Source organism: Aspergillus pseudonomiae (assembly GCF_009193645.1).
Source record: "Aspergillus pseudonomiae strain CBS 119388 unplaced genomic scaffold BDV37scaffold_184, whole genome shotgun sequence".
NCBI classification, from domain to species: Eukaryota; Fungi; Ascomycota; class Eurotiomycetes; order Eurotiales; family Aspergillaceae; genus Aspergillus; species Aspergillus pseudonomiae.
This window is the reverse complement of record NW_022476176.1, coordinates 1-20343: the sequence shown is the minus strand read 5'-3', so window position 1 is coordinate 20343 and position 20343 is coordinate 1. Positions and strand designations below refer to the sequence as shown.

The window sequence follows — 20343 nt, the reverse complement described above, 5'->3', positions numbered from 1 at the left end:
CATGTAAACCCACCCCCGGCCCAAACCGTCAACACCCGTTTCGTTATAGTATTATTACGGTATCGAAAAGCTGCTAATATGGCGCCGATCCCACAGGGATGGCCTCAGTCACAGCCATGCCACTAATGACATTTTCCGGAAATGACTGTGGCATGACATCAGGGATCAGCTGCTCTAAACCGCTATATCCCTCAATCATGCTATCCACCAGGGGTTGCACGAATTGTACCTGTTCCATGCTCATCTTCCGGGCATCTCCGAACGAGCACTGAGAACCATCGACTGCGCTGCAAGGGTCGTTGCATTCGGCACAGCGACGCTTGAACTCCGCTATCATGCATGAAAACCGGTATGCGATGTGGTCTTCGTTTGGCGACAGATGCAGCAGAAACATCTGAATCTGGTCGATGAGGGGGTCGAGGAAATTGAAGTCGCAAAGATTTAGAGCGGCGTAACCGACGATGAAGTATACCTGATCGACCACTCTCAGTGCGGTGACGAATCGGAGTTGCAGGAATTTCGAGATGATCAAGCGTGACCCCTGGAGAATTTCCGACGTGAGTCTTTCGGACTCTGCCTGGAACCTTATTGCTGTTCGATACAAGAGGATCTGACAGAACCAGAGACTAAGCTCAAATGTTGAATTTTCATCACCAGCTGTTGGATGGTTAGCATTTATACGAGGTTGGTCCTCATAGCTTAGCCTTACCAAGGAGATGAGCCCATTCAACCTTCCACCGTTCGATCTCTTCGTACTCAACATCCGCGAATCGCATGCGTTGTTCGTTGGCTTGGAGTCGTAATGTGATCAAGTACAGCTGAATCTCTGCCACGACCTTGCCATCCTCAACCGTTGCAGCGGGGTGCTCGAGAAGTCGTGGGCAATAATCGAGATATCTCTGTGGTAAATTGAATGGACGTGCGTTGCCAACAGCGAAGCTATTGCTGCATTAGCAGGTTTGAGTAAAACCGGAAAGGTTGTACCTACTGTAACTGTGTCAAGCAGAAAGCGTTCCAGAGCCGTAATTGAGCGGCCATATCGTTGTCAATTAGAAGCTCTGAAGGCACCTGATTGAGAAAGTCAAAGGAGACGAGGGCATGATTGATTGCAGTCCCGCTCAGTAACCAGCCATCTATGGGGAACTCCTTCTGGCCTGCCGCTGGCCATAGACAAAGAAGGGCGAGTGCCTGGAGCGATTCGTACTTCAAAGGCGGTTTCTCCCACAACAGATTGATTGCCTTATGTCGAACTTGGAGGTTCATGGCATGGAGTATTGGTGGTGGTATGCCTGGCACATATCGGGAAGCTAGCAGACAGGCAGTGCTATATAGTAATGAATCGGTTTTTCTCATCTCGTTGTGGAAGTCGGACGGATTATTGATGGACACTAGGGGACCGAAATTCTCCACAAATCTAACTCAAGCATTAGCGGCTATAGAGGCGGATGGATGCGATGAGTGATCATACAGCTGTACCAACTTGAGAGATAACTTAGAATCTAAGACACCCTTCTCAAAGCTATTACCCAAGAAAGGGGATTCAACAGGAATGCGGTTTGTCTCCCCAAAGAACTCAGATTGGAGGTCCTGAATCAGCCGAACGGGCCTAGGTAGGAAAGGGCCAAACGAGTTTCCTTCAATGGAGGCTGTGTCTTCCGTAAGAACACTCCGAGCCAACGGAGGTACAGAGATATTAGAGACGCTTGGTGATTGATTCAAGATCTGTCGGAGCATGCCAGTCATCTCTCTCATACTCCTCTCTAGGGAAGTGAGACGCTCCTCAATGGAGGGGATAGCTGTCGTTGCGTCTGACCACATTGGAGTACTGTCTTGAAAGCGCTCACTTGTCTCAGGGAGCTGACAGTCGATTCTATAGAAACATTAGTACCCAAAGAAAGGCTTATTTGGTCTTGGCAGGACATGGGATGCCCCAATTTGACGTAAGAGATTCGGTAAAGTGGATAATGGTGGCACCCGACCTTAAAGATAAACACCGCCGGCATGCATGCCCTCGTGGATCAAGATCGCACCGAGTTTTAAGCTTGCGGCAGGTATTACAAGCGGTCATTGAACGTCGAATGCGGCCCTTTGGGCGTGTCGCGTCGTCGCCGACATTAGAGATGATTCTTCTATGGTCGTCGGACACATGCACGCTCTTGTGCTCCCACGAAGGGGCCTCATATTTGATAGGTTCAACAGTAGTTCTAGTCATGACATCAGACGACGGATGTAGCTTGTCGCGTTGATGAAATGAATAATCGGCGGGCAAAACAAGCTGAGAGCAAGAAAAATTGTGGAAACCAAGTCAGGTCCCGTGCAAATCCTTGAGAATCCACACAGGTGGGGAGGGAATTGACCCTTTTAACAGCCCACGGCCGGGTGTGAAGAGGAGATTGTGCTAGCTTACAAGCTGCTGACGGAATAGGCTCCTAAGATTGATTATCCATTTTGACCTGGGGTAAATGCGAACTAACCGGAGCATTTCAGCCAATCCGTGCAGATCCGAGTCACTAGGGTGTGGTTTCTAGAAGAATAGAAAGGTGGTTTGGCGTACTAGGGACTGCAACAAGAGAGGGGTTGATTGACATGCGCCATTGTAACTGCGCCTCCGATGTAAGCCGGTTCCATAGGGAGTCCCGCTTCCATGAGGGGGTTGGATTGGGCTGGCTAAGGTTGACGCCGACCTGAAATTAGCTAAGGACTGCCACTAATCGTGACCTCCGGTGATTTGTCGATTGCGTGTGTCTCTTATCATGGCGGGTTGAAGATTGTGATCGGGCATACACCCCCAAAGTAGAAGGTGTGTGTGACCTTTGCTCATTCGTCATGATTCAGGAACAGCCGTTTTTCTTTTTCTTTTTTTTTTTTTTTCGTTCATCCTTAATTTGTCTCTTCCGTGGTCTCTCGTGTACGATCCGGATCACCTCTCAGGGACACGTCTGAGCGTCGTTGCTGATTTGAAGAAGCCTGGGTGATCTAAGATAGGAGGCAAGCCGATCACGCAGATCATGAGATATCAGATCCTTCGAAGTATAGGCAATAGGATACGCGCGATTGCCTTATAAACCCGTATAAACTGGCTTTTGCTTGAAGATTTTTTCCCTTTACCTCAAACAGCGAATCCTGCAATGCAACCTTGATCCCCTGGTTCAACGGTTACCCACGGGCTTGTTCCTGGTTATTGCATAGTGGCATGATAGCGTTCTGCCACCCGCACTTAGGTTTCTTAGCCAACAAAATCAGGGCATTGCTGCAGTTCTGTTCGCAACACCCTTGACCGCTGGTCTGATGCTCATCAGGCACGGCCGTTGAGGAGTGGCTCTCTACAATTCATCCCGAGTCATCTGCTTCTTGTCAGGGATTTGCATCCTTGCACAAAAGCGGAACCACTATATTAATTAATGATGTCGTGCTATTAAGGCTGGGATTTCGGATATTCCAACCGCAGGATTGAAGTGGCCACCAGTTGTGGAGCTTGGCTTGGGGTATACCTTCTCAGCGGTGCCGCCCGTCGATAAAGTGGAACGTAGAATCAAACTTCGAGCTAACACTGTTTGACTGGATCGATGAGCGGAGGTGATGCAACCTTTCAAAGCCCTTCAATTTCCGGCAACATTCGGTGATCTGACCGTCGCTCACCAACTTGGCCTTCTCCCTTAACTAATCGACGTTCAAGAAGTTTAGTGTGTCAAGCAATTTTAGTGCCACGCCAAACCGCAATTTCTCCGGCATTAGACCCTTTAAGGAACAAAGCGCATCTGTACCAATGATAGCCAGAGGGGTTGTTGAGGGGAAAAAAAAAGACGCATATTCATTTATCTTGCCCTGGTTTCTTCACATGCTACCGACATTTCGCCAACCACATCAGGTCAAGGCGCTTGAGGATGGCGTGCACCAAGGGTGTAACGTAAAAGGCACGAACTGGGCCCTTTCTTAGCGGATGATCGATTGACAGCCAATCCTCAATCGTGCGTTGTTCATGCCAAGCAGGTCCCCGTTCAGGCTAATCCCGTTTGTGGTGTGGACACGGTTCAGTACGAGGAACTGATCTGCACCATTGGCGATTGAAGCCGTCGTAGACTCCACTGGCTTGATAGGATGGTTGCATCGGATATAACGTGTCTCACATGTTATCATTGGGCGACGCTTTTGATCCATCAGTAATAAACATTTGCCAGGATGTCGAATCACAACTCTGCTTTATGACCGACTAGGAAGATATCATATCGTTGACGACCCGGATGTGGGTTGTTCGGATATCCCCGAAATCCAACAGCAGCCCGTAGTCTGCAGTATCGCCATTCTTATCAAGTATCACAATATCGTACCTGCATCTGTCTATATTAACTGATTAGTTGGATAGAGGAAATTATGGGTCATTCATTGCTAGTCTCGGCATCCTTTTCTGCTTTTAGAACATTTCACAGGAGCGAAGACGAGGATGATAATTTCTGCGCTAATGACTAGTGCGTGAGCACGCGGTTCAAACATACACGGAATCAAGCACCGTTTTAACTTCACGCCGCAGGGATCCTCTCTCGGCCATTCGGCGTGGAGCACTCGGCCCATTTTAGTCCTAAGATCAGATTCGGATAAGTGAACCGCACGTTGGTATCTTCGCAGGTGTCGGATGCCATAGGACGAGCTGGAGACTCACCGGCAACCCAGAGAATCAGTAGCCATAAGGCATACCTGACCGTGTTCCTTTTGTGTTGAAGGCAAGTCTGTCTAGGTAGGACTGGTCGCATTGATAAAATTAAGTGGGGGAGGGGTAGGGGGGCGCAAGGATAGTGAAGTGATGAAGCGTGATGCAGCGCGTCCATGGAAGACACGGCGCACCTGATCTCGCACATGTTTCCCTGCGTTTCTTCCTCAGGCATGAGGCTCCATACCTCTCTAACGGTATCTCCCAAGCTTCTGTCACAACTGCACAGATGGGTACCTGTTCCCACTTTGACTCCTAGTGATTACAGATTGCCAAGCGCTCTGGGGTAACGTTCCATTCCATGACACAGAAAAATCGAGTATACCGAGCTAACCCCAGGTTAGTGATAGAAAGTTTCAGCCCTGTTGCTGTATGTGCCCGTCATTACACATCGTCTAGAATGTCCAATTTCAATATGACTTGACTAATGGTTTAAACTTTGATCAACTACATGCCATAGCGTTTATATCTCTGAGACACTAGTCCAGTTTCCGTCGTATCAGCAATTTGGAGATTGTATGCGCCATGTACTCATTGTGGAGAAACAGCCATGGTTTCCCCTCAATTGACATCACTATACAGCTTTTGGCAGGGGGTAATGCTCACTTGAATCAGTACTTCTGAACTGTCAATCAGCCAGCCTGGTTTGAGCTTTGATCTCGAAGCTGATTGATTGAGAATGCCGCTGGACGCCCTGATCGTCCCCGTTAGTGATCCTCTCAATGAAATAAGGAGTTCGAATATATTAAGTCATTTCAAACGTCCTTCAACTTGAGTCATACGTATCGAAGTGGCAAGGAAAAGGGGTCTTGGTAGCTCCTTTTGAGGCTCTTATTACATAACAGGTTCGCGATGCTCCCGTGGAGAAGCGTCCGTACGCCATCGGAACAGGCTGCACTGCTTACGCTTACAGGAGATACCCAACCGTTGCGAACACCTAGCAAATTTGCTTGATTTCTCTACTGTTTCTTTTGGAAGCCAACGGTATTGACCAGCCTTCTTCCTCCAGACATTGATCGATCAAAATGTACCATTGGGGAGGCAAGCGATTCACACAGTAAGAAGACTCTTGTCTGACATTCAGCATTCTAGTTGAAAGCTTTTCAGGGTGGAACAGTGCTCAGGAATCTTCCCAAGATTGAGCTTTCAAGAGCTCGGATTTTTCGCTGACATCCAGATATGAACGTTTTTGACTTCCTTCCATGAACTTGAGAAGACAACATGCGCCAACTGAGCATCTAGCATGCCATTTGGTCACCATACCGGCTCCCGTACATTTTGGCCCGCGCATCGGTTGGAACATTGCGAAGATAGATCAACACCGTAGGCCCTTATTCTCATTTACAGCTCCACTATATACACGTCTGAGTTCCTACGTGACGCCCCAGGAATCAAGGAGGAGGCTTAGATACAAAGAGTTCGGCTGTATATTCTATCCTTTGCAAGCAGTTCGCTTTGTGGTTGGGACATCTATACCCCTGGGCTCGGTAATCACGGCGGCATAGCAAGATAGGAAAAGAGTACACTATGAATCAAAACCACAATGACATGGAGAGACAATGTCCACAGTAGCTATATGGCTTGTTATTCATTATCATCCTTGAACTAATTATCAATGGTTACTGATTTGATTAACATTGACAACATGAGTCATCACTTGGCTCCAGCTCGGCCTAGTCCACTGTTCCTACACTATTCGTCAATTAAACAAACATTCTCTCGCCAGAATAATATAAACATCTATTTGCTCCGCACGGGGCCTTACGACACAGATTGCCCTACATATTCACCGGCGATTAAGCTGTTGACCAGGGACCCCTGCTTAGAATGTCGGCAGCTGAAGAGTTTTATTGCAGACAAACTAGCCGGGCTCGCCGTCCTGGATGCTGAAAGTATCAGACTCTGTGTTCAGCTCTCTGTGTACGTATACCAAGCTCACGCTGCCAGAACAGTCATACATTTCTGATAGACTTGTGCAGCCCGCTTTCCAATAGTTCACTAGCTATCCAAAGGCACATTGCTTGTGACGAGCCCCAGCTTATGTTCGATAGCCACACAATAATCCAAGATTGATACTCTACGCGTAGGTGTGTGCTTCTGTGCCGAGTATTCCAGGTTTACGGTCTAAGGTAGATGCCACATGCCACCCCCGTCACATCTTGAGTTGTGTCAAATATTACCCTACTCAGATGACTGCGAGTGACCTGGTCGAAAGACAAAACTGGTCTAATGGGCTTGTAGATAAACATCCTGGGCTTACTTACGGAGAAGGAAGCAGAAGCTCTGTGGATATATGACATGCCCCTTGGGCGTGTATATCGATGGCTTCTTGGAGATATCGGGGTTTATAAACTATCGCAGTAGTATATGGAAAGTTATACTGTTAATGTTCGTAGAGGCATGAGCTTGCCCTCCTCTGAGCATTTCATGCATACAGAAGTCCAAAGTGAGAAGGACGAGGACATAGCAGTATGGCTGGCTATATAGATCACTCCAGGGCATCCTGGACCGTCGATCCAGAATTAATCTGACCTTTTAGTCTTGTGGAATGCAATAACCTAGCTACATCTCTTACATAAAGCTTAGAAACTACATATCGATATGACTAGACAATTGCCATGTATCAACTGAGCCCTAGATGCTACTATCTATATCTAGGGTTGGAACATTCACTGATTATTTGCATCTATGTCGATTTGTGGCACACAAGTTTTGCATAAACGTTTAGCTGATGATAGCAATATAGGGTGCTAACAGAAGAACAAACCGTCAAACAGCATGATAGCACAACAATGGATAGTGAATAGCGTTGCAAATAACTCTGTTGATTTGAGCTATGGAATACGCACTGCGAGCTGTTCAACAAAACTATATATCAAGCGAGGCAGAAACTACCCTGATCGCTTCTTAGACATCATTTTGTCATGGTAGACATTAGATCTGGTACAATGTAGCATTCTATCCTATTAAAAAGTCCCATGACAGAATCAAACAAATTCCGCTTCTGAATATACTAAGTCAGATCTCCCTATTTCGGCATTGACAAATCCAACTAAGAGTGATGGACAAACTAGCAGGCACCTTTATCTATTGTCAAAGCTACATGTCGAGCAGATTTAGTACGCAGCTTGGACAACTTACGTTTTGGTATTTGGAGTGTTACATTTTTAGCACCATCATTAGAGCCCCTTGTCAAAGGGAGTGTTGTTTGTTATGTGTCCTCTAGCCATTGGTACAACATGAGATTTTCGAAGCTCCTCTGTTAACACTAAAGACAAAGCTAGCAAGCAATTATAGATCTGTTTCTCCACCTCCGTAGACCTACAATAGATACATATTTGGAATACTTTACGCCTTGCACCCTATCCCATGATAATCGTGCATGAGTGATCTTCGACTATCAGACTAAGGAGCCGAGTGGCGTAGTATGTCTCTCCCTGCAAAGATAGTGATCCGCTCTGATGCCTTATGTCTTAAGATAACCGAGATCGAGGCAAGGGAGCATCCTTATATGAGATATTGGAGGAATGAAAGGTACTTAATTGTAATCGGCACAGAGTAGGTAGGGGATGGGGGGGCATTGAGACACGACACAGTACCATATCAAACTAGGGTAACGCATTTACGAAACTACAGTAGGTGGGAAGTAGCTATTTCCTGCAAGAATTGCGACTTTTGGAAGACATATGTAAATGGTAAACCATTCTCAGGCATACTACTTCAATTCGCCCCCCGGAAATCCGGGCCATAGAAAGTGACCTTTTGAAGCCACCAATAAGATACCTACACACTACAAGGAATCCTTATTTTAGAAAGACAGAACTCACATTAGTGTTTGAAGTGCTTGAAAATGGGATGTTTTGGGGTGTTCGATAATATGTCGCTGGCGTTTAGATTGTATGTATCCTGTACGATAAGTCGCTAATGCTGCTGCGCATGGTTTCGCCGTTTAATACGGTCTGGAATGGAGAGGAGGGCCATGGCACAGTCGGTCATGAGACAATCTGATTCCAGCCCTAGGTAGATATCGAATGCATCCGGATGCGATGTACTCGGTACAGCGGACTGAAACGATTCCGTGTATGAATGATAGTACGCGACTTCCAATAGTATGAGTTGAGGTGGTGAGATCCCACTTCGACAGCATCGTGATCCACATAGGAATAAGTCGCCACCTCCTGCCCTGTATGTAGTGGGAAGTTATTGGCTCCATGATTAAGATAGGCAGCAAACTTCGAAACGAGCTTCGCTACTGCATCTTTCATGTGAGTGCTCATTGTCGTACATATTACCAAGAAAACACACGATCCGATCCCCTTACTGATGGAATTAGTAAGGTTTATGGGGACTACCAATGCCTGGAACCGAACTTCGCGTGAATCTTATGGTTTTGTCGCGTAATATGTCGGAAACTCCACACAGAACTGTGGGATACTATTTCGATATCGGATTTGCAACGAAAACGAAAACGAAAACACGTGGCTACAAAGATTACCAGATGGAGCCTGTTTGTAAGAGGGGTTTCATGATAGAACAAGAACCAAACGTAGGAGGTGTCGAGGAGGAAGCAAAACCTGGAAACTGTTGGAGGTGAAAAAATTGAATGCTTTCCGCCCCTGACCCAAAGTATGGCATCGGAGTAGCGGAGGTTGTCTTTTTTTTATTTTTTTAATTTTTCATTTGTACTCTATTGTCGCACATTGGAAAAGTCTGACCTTTTACACAATCTGCAATGATTGGTCATATCGCAACCATTGCTTACACAGGAACAAAGAATTTTTCTTTGTTCAAACCACATGGCAGATCATCTCGAACCTTAATACAATCAACCGGGCAGTTTCGCCATACGGACCACTAGATTGTCAATAGTGCTCAGGGTTAGGATATGCCGAACATACAATAGAACAAGAGTATATCGTAAGGACATGGGGCGATGACTATTACTGAGTTAGGAAGGCAACCGGACAACGCTTCTGCAAGGTAATCGCCCGTCGATCATCCGCGTATGTATATGGAGTGCGATGAACTACTGTTCGTAAACACTACCCAGATACTCGCAATGTCGCGCCAAAGGCTACCTAGTACTACCCCACTGTTCTAGAAAGCATCGAGGAAGCGAGGGGGGCATCCATGGGTAACGAGTTGGAGAGCTAGGTTTGAGACTATGCAATAGAGTCTCACACTATCGAAAGATAGTAATACGCACAGATATAGGGGAAACCTCGGAAATTTTCAATCGATTACGGAGTACGAACTCGTGGGCTCGTGTGTGAGACAGTTGGACAGTCTGTATGATGTCAGGATGTCCCAGGAGAGTTTCGAAATCTCCGGCAATGGACAAACTTCATTTTACCATGGTAGACAGCGATTCGGGTCCAAGATCTGAGACGAACGCCATCCCACATGGCGACTGAGTCCTCGGTAAGGAGAACCACTCAGGAGAAACGGAGATGAGAACAAAAGGTAAAGAAAGCGAGGGACAGCCACCTGTTTTGGTCATCCTATGAAAATACTCGGTGACAGAACGGAAAAGATCGATATGGGCGGAGGGTCCACTGGAACCCACCGCCAAAACCCAGAACCAGAGCAGCCCCCCGGAACTAGTAGAGTCAAAATGTGTGAGTGACTGACTAGTGACACGCCAGACCGTGCAATGACAAATTCCCAGCCGCAGCCGGCCACTTCCGTCCATCGTGACTTGGTGGCAGGTCCCATCGAAAGCCTGCGCCACAATGTGGAGAAGTCAGCCACAAACTCCTCAAGACGGTTTAGAGGTTTACGTACATCGACAACACTAATGGTTTCCTGCCTACTCCGTAGCTCGTATTGGGAGGTCAAAATATAGCCAGAATCCACCAACCAATGGGTCTAGAGCCTCTCCCACAAGGTTGCTCGATATGGGCATCAGACGGTGACGGGGGAATGCAATCTACGGTTGGGGCTGCGAGATCGAGCATTGATCGCCGCCCTTGTCCCATCCCTGCACGATCTTTGTCTGGCGATAGGGAGCGGCACGCTAAACCCAGACGGTAGCTTTTTTTTTTTTTTTTTTTTTTTTTTTTTTTCCCAAAGGTTTCCCTTTTCCGCTAGTGTGTTGGCAAAAAAAGTCTTAGTGCTAGACCCCTCCCCAGTGGCGTTCGCCTGTTCACAATTCCCCTTGACAGACTGTCTCGTACGTCACCTGCAGTTATGGTTGGGAAAGGAAGCCATTCACAACTCTCGGAAATATACCAATATCTTCGTACTACTGAGAGGGTTCACTACTCCTGGAAACGAAAAAGTTCCACACATATACTTTCTAACAAAGGAAAGTAAGGCCAACGAGGACAGGATTCTAAGAAGAAGATCGATTCCTCAAACTGCCTGTCTGTATTATTGTAGCTGTTTTCAAGAGCTACGTGTCTGTCACGAGTTATGTAGAAGATTCTGACAAATCATCCGTAATGAGCGAAAATCTACCTAACTATACTTGTACCTAGCCACGAGGGATGCTCCTTTCAGACCAGCAATATGACTGGCGGCATTGTTCGGCTGAAGCTTATTTGTTGATGGATCAACCGAGTGGTTGGAAAAAAACAAAACTATTGAGGATTCAATTTCCGTTTCTCTGGTTGAACCAAAGTATGCTTCCGGGGTTTCTACCGTCTCGAGCAAGTGGGTGAACCTCTTTTGAGATAACAGTCCGGAAATTATTGCCATCAACTTAAACCTTGCTTGATATCTTCCTAGATCTTTTGGGATCGGAACTGAATTGACCGAGACATGCCGAGCCAGGCTGATCTTGCTAAGGTTTTTTGACTAGCCCTAGATCCATCCACCCGGACAAGTTGTGACATTTTTCAATCCAGTCTCGGCATTGGCATGGGGCTGACGGACAGGTTCCAGATCTAGGAGAGAAATGAAACAGGGGACGGAGAACAAAGAAAAATAACCCCCTCTGGACCAACTGGCCATTACTCCTGGACAAATGACTCGGGAAGTGTTACAGGGTCTGATATGTGACGCATGATTGGAGGGCGACGGCAATGGCTTGAATTCCTCAGGCATGAATATGCCAAAGGGAGAGATATTAGCGTACATGCATGAAGTCGATCCTTGCCCGGAGAGTCAGGGTTTTGACAAGTGACATCCACCGAACTCCTTTCCCAGTACCATGTACTGTAATCGTGTCACAGCCTAACCGCAATCTCCCACCAAGAAGAACCAATGGCTCGGGTCTGTCTGATGGGCGGCTTTCCGATCGTCTTTGCCAGTGGAGTACGCCATGACGCTGTGAGTGGTGAACCAAGTTGAACCCGCGCGCTAAGGATCCTACTTTCATTATTTCATCTCCATCACAGCTCCATTTTTCAGCTTTGCCATCAAGAAGGCGTCGTGGACCTGGTCGCATCGTTCAATGAACTGAACTGGAACCATATCGGGGAACCGTCTCATGCATGTACTCCGTTCGTTCCATCGACTCCTTTCCGGCTTCCACAACCGGTTAACGTCTCGCTAGTAGGTTATGTTACTTACTAAGAGAAAGAGTGACAAATGACCCATCCTTGGGTCCAGTCGTGTCCCTGTCATCTCATGCAATTCCTGTGGTTGTTCTTTAAAATATGGACCTTAAAGTTCGGCTGATCCATCGATCAGGCAACCTGAAGTTTGGGGCGAGGAATCCCTCGTGGTGTAGGGCCAATGTCAAACGATCTCTTTGATTACTGTTGTCATGTTCGCACTCCGAAACCCTATGTGGCAGCCCCAGCTCCCGAGTGTTATCCGATATTAATCAACCATTTTTTTTCTTACCATCTCTTGATGACGGCACGTCAACTTTTCCCCTCTTGCCCACCCCCCTTGGCGACGACCTGAGATGTCATATGCACGGGGCAATGGATCTTGCATATTAATAGGTAGTCACACCAATCATATTCAGCCACTACGCCTTCTCATTCGCATGAGCTGGTGAGTTTAGCTACCTGTGATTTCCAGGTTTTCATGTCACCCCTCCTGGGAGGGGCACACTTGCTGTACTGTACTGTACTATGCTTCTGCACCTGATCTCGTGAATATTAGTAACCCAGGACATGCTCTAATTATGGAAAGATGGAAATTATTGCAATAAATCTCCGTCCCTTCTGAGCAAGGTACTACATTGAAATATTGAAAGGGGGATGCACTACTATACATAGAAATCAGAAAAAAAAAAAAAAAAAACAATAGCGAAAAGAAAAGAATAAAAAAAGAAGCCCTTGTTTTAGGTTGAAAAAGATCTGACGTACAGTGACGGCAGCCGGATACCGACGTGGATCCAAGTTGAACACCCTCGATTGCAGCCCATGGTGAAAGGAAGAAGAAGTGGGGGTTTCACGAAGAACACCTGGGCGATCAGATCCCTGGCCGAGAGGTTGGAACATATCTTGTCAACCAGCCAAGGACTGAATGAAAATCTTGGGTTTAGCTCTCTGTCAGCCAAGTCACACAGCCTTGTCTCCCCCCTGTCGGGTTTAAACTCTGTTCGCCTGTCACTGACACTCACTGGTGCCCAGTGTGATATCTCAACGAGTATCCCGATCGAACATGCCCGTTATGAACTGCCTTGCAGCGGGAATGATGCGGGCGCGGCAGCCATTGCCGTCGGTGTTCACATCACCCTACAGAAGTCATCGCTACACAATTCGCCTAACGCACCTCACTGTCTAGTATAAGCTATGTTTTTGTGATCTCCATTACTCACCCTCCGCGTCCTTGACACAACTAGCGATGCCCAGCAGTGGATCCAACCCAGCGAGGGACAGCCGATCTCCGACCACTTGGATTTATTTTTATTTTATTTTTTCACTTCTGCTGCGCCTTTTTTTATCTGTTAAATACAAACTGAATTTTATTTTATTTATTTTATTTTTTTTTTTTAAAAAAAAAAAATTCAATTTGTATTTTATTTTGTCCCCTTTCCCGCTTCCCTTCCCTTCCCTTAAGCCTACTCCAGAGGAATTGATTTCTATGGAGACCTGTATGCCTAATTTTGTCTAGATTTCTTTTGTCATATTTATCTCTGGAAATATTAAATACTCTGTACCAGCTTTCCTCCATATTCTTCCTGGCCCTTGGGCTTATTTTAGACTTTGCAGCCATTCCTGCTCCGGACCACTGCTCTGAGAGAAAGTTATTTGCTTCCTTACACCTGCCGGCTGCACTGGGCAGATAGTAGTAAGTAATACCTCGGGGGCCGTCCTGGAATTACAAATCTATTTTCCTCGGGTTTACCATTAGGCCCTTCATGCTTGGTATGAGAGCATAATATTCGCTTGGGATTAGCCCACCGTATACTTGTAATGGAACATTTTTCCGTCAATTCCTGTACTTCTACCTGACTCAAGTGGCATGTTCACCCATTTTCTGCTTTCGTCCCTTTATTGTAATTTTTTTTCAAAAAAAATTTTATTCTTTATTCTTCTCCACCCTGATCATAATGTCAGACAGGCATTTCGATACTCGGGTGGGTATAGCCTCAAGTACACACAGATTTGCGCCACTGGTGTGACCAATACTAATAGTACTGCACAGGACAGTGCTACTAAGTTACACACGCTCATTGGAGGCACAATGTCATTCAGAGAACACTTAACCCAAGTCGGTGTAGCAGCTTAAGAGTGGACACGGTGTTTCGAAAAACGAGAACTAAGCCATTAGCTCGTTTCTGGAAGTCCACTAGTCATGAACTTCTTGGGACAGTGGATTGAAGTTTCAGCCATGCTTTGTGGCTTAGTGCGGCCCTAATTCTAGCAATGCTGTCATCTCGTGTTTTACTTACTGCAAAAAGTCCACAAGGCTCTATAACCATGACGGTAAGAAAACATCGAACGAGCCTGATCGATACATCGGCCCTGGAGGCATATCGTGAGATTATTTTTTGTTTTATTTTATTGATTTTTTTTTTTTTTAGGTTCGAGGTAGCAGCAATGCGATAGCGATGAATTTGAGATTAGCAATAGTTGAGGCATTCGACGTTACCCCATTCCGGGAAATCTCATACAAACACGTAGACATAAATACAAGCGGAGTACATCTACACGGGATTCCTATGAAACTACTACTCCGTACTTAGACAGGCAGATGGATAGTTCTACCTAAGTAGTTCTGGGGGAGACAGTTGACACCGTACTAGGTACAGTGTTTATAGCTCTGAACTGTTCTTCTGCAATGCCGCCTGCCCAGTACACGATCGGATAGTCTAGTGTAGCTTTTCTGTGTTGGATTTCTTTTCCTTTCCTTTTCTGGGACCCGAAAGCCCCCCCCCCCCCCCCCCTCTCTTGTTTGCCGGCCAGGTTTCCTCTGGTTCTGGTTCTCTTTGGTATCTGCAGGCTCGTAGGTCGCTTCCAGTCCCTCAGACCCATCTGTCAAGACAACCTTAAGAATGGGCCGACCTGATAGGGCCCGGCCCAAATTGAATTAAATTAACTAATAGACGAATTATTCAATTTTGATAAATCGTAAAACTTTCTTTCGTCCATTAATTTTTTTCTTGGGACGGACCCCTCTTTCTCGTTTCCCCTTCCCTCAGCCTGTGCATGCCTTTGGATACCGACGGAGGGAGTGACGGTCGACGGTAGTTTGTGGCTCGTCCCCACTCCCACCACGATCGTCACTTCTGCTTGGATCCCTGCTGTTGCCTCTTTCCATGGATAGCATAGTCGATATGGAACTGCTTACGGGGGAGCGTGATTGACTGGCGTACCAAGGATTTCATTCGATCTTTTTTTTTATTTATTTTCTAACTTATTATTATTATTTTAAATTATATATCTATTTTTCTGTGTACATCAGGGCTGTCTTGATGGATATCTAGAGAAAGCAGCGTACAACATCAAAAGCAGTAGCGAATGAAAAAGGATTCGTTATTTTTTATTTATTGTATTTCCTTTTTTAATTTTGTAACTAAATTTTTGTATCGGGGACATGAATCAGTCATCAATACTCCGTCTTGAGGGAAGGAAAGGGCGAGCCCAAAAAAAAAAAAAAAAAAAAAAAAAAAAAAAAAAAAAAAAATTAAAAAAAAAAAAAAAAAAGGAAAAGAAAATAAAAATGGGGGGGAGAGAAGGAAAAATGAAAATGAAAATCCGAGCAACAACTTCTTTCTTTTTTGGTTTCTAGTTTTTAATTTATTTTTCTAAAAGAGATCTGATCCACTTAACCCAGATCCAATTGTTGAGCTTGCCTCCCTCCCTACCTTGCATAACCTTGGTTCAGCTGTCTCCATCGTCATCGTGTGCGGCAATGTCAAGCTACTCTTATTTCAGCTCCTGGTAAGTATAATTGTTATTATATTACTTGCTCGCCCATGCCTCCTCTATTCCTCTTCAAATTCTTTCGAGGATTCCTATCACTATAAGGTTATCTTTTCCGCTCGTCGTCGACATTTATCCTTCGTTTTTTCTCTCCAATACATTATAATTCCCCCTCCTTTACATTCTTCCATCACTCTGCCCGCAGTTTCCTTCATTCCCCGGAAACTATATCGCCCATTCCGTAACCACCCACACTATCGCATCTCTGATCTTAACGGCGTTATTCGCTGAATCCTTCCCCATAGCCGAATAGCCCAATAGTTCGGGTTATATATATATCGTCGGAGCCGCAGGCCGGCTATACTGTTGTGCGATCATTCATATCTCCGAGCCTGGTCTTTTGTGATTACGCAGTAAAGTGAGGTTTTCGCCTATCCATTCGCATACCGCGCCCTTACGACTGTTCCTTTCTATGTCCCAGCCCCGTGAACTGGGCAAGGGTTCTGAGAAAATGGCCATCTCATATGCGAGTGGGCTGCCGGCCGATCATACTCAGGTCCTTCCCTCCTTCAGAGAGGTGAGTTCAACCATCAGACCCGGATCGAATTTAACGCATGTCTTAATGTAGTGACTAACATGCCGTCATTAGCTACTTCCCCCTCACCTTCACGATGAAATTGAGTCGACCTCCTATCTTAGTGCTCGGCAACATTCGCGTGAGCGTCCCGCATCAACAACCCGTGATATGACTTCCAACCCCAGGCCTTTATCTGGAGATTTCGGTCATTTTCAGCCCCAGCTGGCCCGGAACACACCACATTACCCTTCCCGTGGTCCCAGTCCTATTCTGCCGCCTATCAGAGATCTTCAACATGGATTGAATGCGTCGACTGCGCCTTTCCCGGATTCCAGAGGGCTTTCGAGACCGGATCCCTTTGGGCCTACCACACAGGAGCTTCGGGGGAGACCTGCCGCCGCGCCTGGTTTCTCTTCAACCAGTCGTCCTCTGCCAATGGGTGAGAGAGGTGGCACAGATGCCTACAATGGACCGACCGCCATGCATAACCAGATGGCGTATCCTTACCCAATGGCCTACCATAGCGATTCCGAGCAGACTTCCCCGCAGGGATTGTCGCATACTCAACCTTCGAACTTCGGAATTTTGGGCGATCCGATTGACTCCAAGAACAAACGTCGGCGGGGGAACCTGCCCAAACCAGTTACTGATATTTTACGTGCCTGGTTTCACGAGCACTTGGACCACCCATATCCTAGCGAGGAGGATAAGCAAATGTTTATGACCCGCACCGGGCTCACTATTAGCCAGGTAATTATATCTTGTGCCTGCAGCTCATATCGTTGTCCGTACTAACAAGATCGTATAGATCAGCAATTGGTTTATCAACGCGAGAAGGCGACAGCTACCTGCTCTCCGGAACCAGATGCGAACTGGTGGAAGTGATCTCGATTCCCAACGCCAATCCCCCTTTAGCGATGTGGACCATGCCTCTTCAGAATCTATGCCATCCCCCAGCCAGCTAGCCTCGGCGAGGTGAACAATCATGACCGCCTACAACTGTTCTGCCTCGATCGACGTTGCCCTCATCGAGCCTTATTTTATCCGGAAACCCTTGGCTATTCAAGGAGAAAACCGACTCTTTCATTTTTCTCTCATTGGAGCGCGATCACGAGGCATATGCAGTACATCATGATTTATGGGACAGAGGTTGTCAAAACCGAATAGACGTACGAGATCAGGTTGACGAATCTCCTTTTTCCGACTTTAATAATTTTTATCGCTATCTCTACGACCCGAGTGACATCGACGAGATCATCTTGATACCCTCTACCGTTTCACTAATCAATTCCTACCTTTTGCATGAAAGCAGTCCGCAGTGGTACGAGCATGCGCTGTGACGCTTGGGATTGATTCACACCACTCAAGCCACAGGACTTCTCTTTCCTAATTTGGAGTTCCTATAATTACTTACACATGATTGATTGCATTCGAGGTGTTCGGATCTTCCTGTTTTGGGGTTTTCTGCTCTTTACATAGTAGCTGGTTTTCGTTTTGTTCATTTCTTTCCTTTGTGACGAGATTCTGCCAATGAGGGCGAACATGAATGACATTCTATGTACAGTATCGCGTATGGCTGATAGCAACATACTTAGGGCTAGACTCTTTTTTTTCTTTTTTGTTTTCAAGGTTTTTGGCTTTTGGCATATTGTTGATAGACAAAACGGAACATTGATTAGTCAATATTTAATTGATAGATTGGAAATGACTGTTTCTGGAGTCAATTGGCCTGACGAATCCTTTGCAATTTTTACCCCTTTTCCTTGTCCCCTCTTTTTTTTTTTTTTTTGAAGGGAAGGCTTGATCCTTTCATAAGCATTACCACGGTTTGCTTGTCCTCAATCTTGTTATCTTACATTTGACCCCGATGGCAGGTTACCAGGGAACGTCGACTACTATTCTAGTAACAACTCCGGTTTTAAAAGTGCAGATCCTGTCAGATTCCGCCCAGGGAGGAGGTGGCAAGTAAAAAAGACTGAATAATCAGGGCGATCTCGATGGCGCGAGGAATGACCATGGGAAGACCATTGCAACCCGACCCGTGGACCTGGAAACGAGGCCGGAACACACCGAGCGGTGACGGAAACCGCGCTGTCACCGCGTCATGAGGACCCTAAATTTTGGTTCCGGCTGGGCGGAGCAACTCGATTGGGAGCGCTTAAATTGCCGGCCTCGTGGCCCGTTCAAGATCCTTTCCCTCACAACTGGGGCTGCATCTGAGAGTCGGTCAACCAGGACTCGTCGTCGTATGTGGCTCCAACCGATCTCGGTGTGTGGCTGGGCCTGGCCGTAGAGGGGGTGGCGCTGTTCATTCTTCATTTCCAGCTAGACAGATACGAGGCATGTCGATCGATCCATCAATGACCGATGTCAGTTTGCCACCTCACCCTCTCGATAATTAACTTATGCAGGCCTCGCTCCGTTGGGCTTTGCCGGTTTTAGCTTTCTTTCCCCTTCTCGTGTTGCAGTGTCAATGCGGGCTGCAGGCGAGACAGATGAGGAAGGACAGCAATACTACATTTCTGACCTATGAGGATTCCTGACCGTGACACCGAGGATCGATCGCTCATGCATGAAGCATGGGGTTGACAGTGGGAAGCCAGTCGGGATCTATCCGATCTATCACATGGCGGTGAATGGCCCTGTGGCTGAGCAGTTGTGGCTCCCGCCTCCCGGATCCCGGACTTTCTTCGGACGAAGATCCCCATCAAGTATTTTGATGTCCATGAGATCGAAAGAATGCGGCCAGCAATGATAACGATCCGGGCCTGGCCTAGGGCTGGGGAAATATGTACTTTGTAACTGAAACTGAAAAGGTCTAGGAGAGGGGGTATAAACTGAATCACACCATTGGGAAAGGAAATTACTACACCATGAAACGGTCCAACGGGCATGCAGGTGGAGAAAAGAATAAGCTGGTAATCGCAGTTGCCAGAATGATTATGATTTACGGAACCAAAGAGTGATATACTAACAAGGTAAGTAGCATTGACCTCAATTCACCGACCGCAGTGCTATTGACATTGACAGAAACCGGTACACCTACATCGACAGGGCAGAAGGGAGACTAGCAAAATAGGAAATCGGGCGTATTTACTAGTTGAGCGAGAAATTCCCCTTCGGGCTGGACCAAAAACCAGGAAACCATCCCATCTGCACACCCCACCACCGAGACGCCCGCAGCAGATCCTCCTCTCTTACCTTGAAAGAAGGATCGCCAAGCCGTGAAAACCAAGCAATTAGCGTTTCCCGACAGGTTCTTTGGGGATGCGACCCTGTTACAGTGGGAAGGGGTGGGATCCGAAAGAAATCGCCGAGCAATCCCGTCCCATCCCTGCCGTCACGCCGATAATGAACGAGTCCATAGGTCGTAGTACTGCCGGAAACAGCAGTGTCAGCCTGCAGCGCAGGGAACCGTCAGTGCACATTAGTTGGTACGTCGATGGTTGGAGAGGAACTTTTTTCTGCAAGGTAGGTTTGGGAGAGTCGGTAAGGATCATGCAGGCCATCAGATCCACTCCTCACTAACCTCCATCAGTTCGTTACTCGATTGGCGATAACTAGGGTAAATACTTAATCAACAAGACAGAGGAGCCACGCACCAGCCACTCGAGGTGGTTAGTGCGATCCACCCGTTGTATTTATTTATTTTTTTATTTCTCTGTATTCGATTGTCAATTGGAAAATCAATCCCTGTTGTTTTTTTTTTTTTTTTTTTTTTTTTTTTTTTTTTTTTTTTTTTTTTTTTTTTTTTTTTTTTTTTTTTTTTTTTTTTTTTTTTTTTTTTTTTT

The 20343-nt window shown here is 46.4% G+C and overlaps 3 protein-coding genes across 3 annotated transcripts; 1 reads left to right on the top strand and 2 right to left on the bottom strand.

Annotated features, from left to right (window-relative positions):
• Positions 1-73: 73 nt before the first annotated feature.
• BDV37DRAFT_277184 (transcriptional activator of proteases prtT) lies at positions 74-2212 on the bottom strand (the record flags this gene model as incomplete). The annotated part of the gene is made up of 5 exons (XM_032085699.1): positions 74-657; positions 710-939; positions 989-1414; positions 1469-1870; positions 1980-2212. 5 exons carry the CDS (start codon positions 2210-2212, stop codon positions 74-76), a joined length of 1875 nt encoding a protein of 624 aa, XP_031934411.1.
• Positions 2213-15827: 13615 nt separating this feature from the next.
• On the top strand, positions 15828-17807 carry BDV37DRAFT_70773 (homeobox domain-containing protein). Its single transcript, XM_032091092.1, has 3 exons — positions 15828-16552; positions 16625-17302; positions 17361-17807. The coding sequence occupies exons 1-3, from the start codon at positions 16448-16450 to the stop codon at positions 17529-17531; spliced, it is 954 nt and encodes a 317-aa protein (XP_031934410.1). The 5' UTR covers positions 15828-16447; the 3' UTR covers positions 17532-17807.
• A 571-nt stretch (positions 17808-18378) lies between these two features.
• On the bottom strand, positions 18379-20023 carry BDV37DRAFT_266629 (uncharacterized protein). The gene is made up of 2 exons (XM_032083935.1): positions 19583-20023; positions 18379-19530 (listed from the first exon to the last, which is right to left on the bottom strand). The coding sequence occupies exon 2, from the start codon at positions 19444-19446 to the stop codon at positions 18991-18993; it is 456 nt and encodes a 151-aa protein (XP_031934409.1). The 5' UTR covers positions 19447-19530; positions 19583-20023; the 3' UTR covers positions 18379-18990.
• Between the last annotated feature and the right edge of the window lie 320 nt (positions 20024-20343).

Bases quoted from the DNA above. Each gene is read 5' to 3' on its own strand.
- BDV37DRAFT_266629 (XM_032083935.1), bottom strand. From the start codon at position 19,446: ATGCCCGTTGGACCGTTTCATGGTGTAGTAATTTCCTTTCCCAATGGT.
- BDV37DRAFT_70773 (XM_032091092.1), top strand. From the start codon at position 16,448: ATGTCCCAGCCCCGTGAACTGGGCAAGGGTTCTGAGAAAATGGCCATC. The intron at 16,553-16,624 runs GTGAGTTCAACC...TGCCGTCATTAG, and splicing joins TCCTTCCCTCCTTCAGAGAG to CTACTTCCCCCTCACCTTCA. The intron at 17,303-17,360 runs GTAATTATATCT...AAGATCGTATAG, and splicing joins CCGGGCTCACTATTAGCCAG to ATCAGCAATTGGTTTATCAA.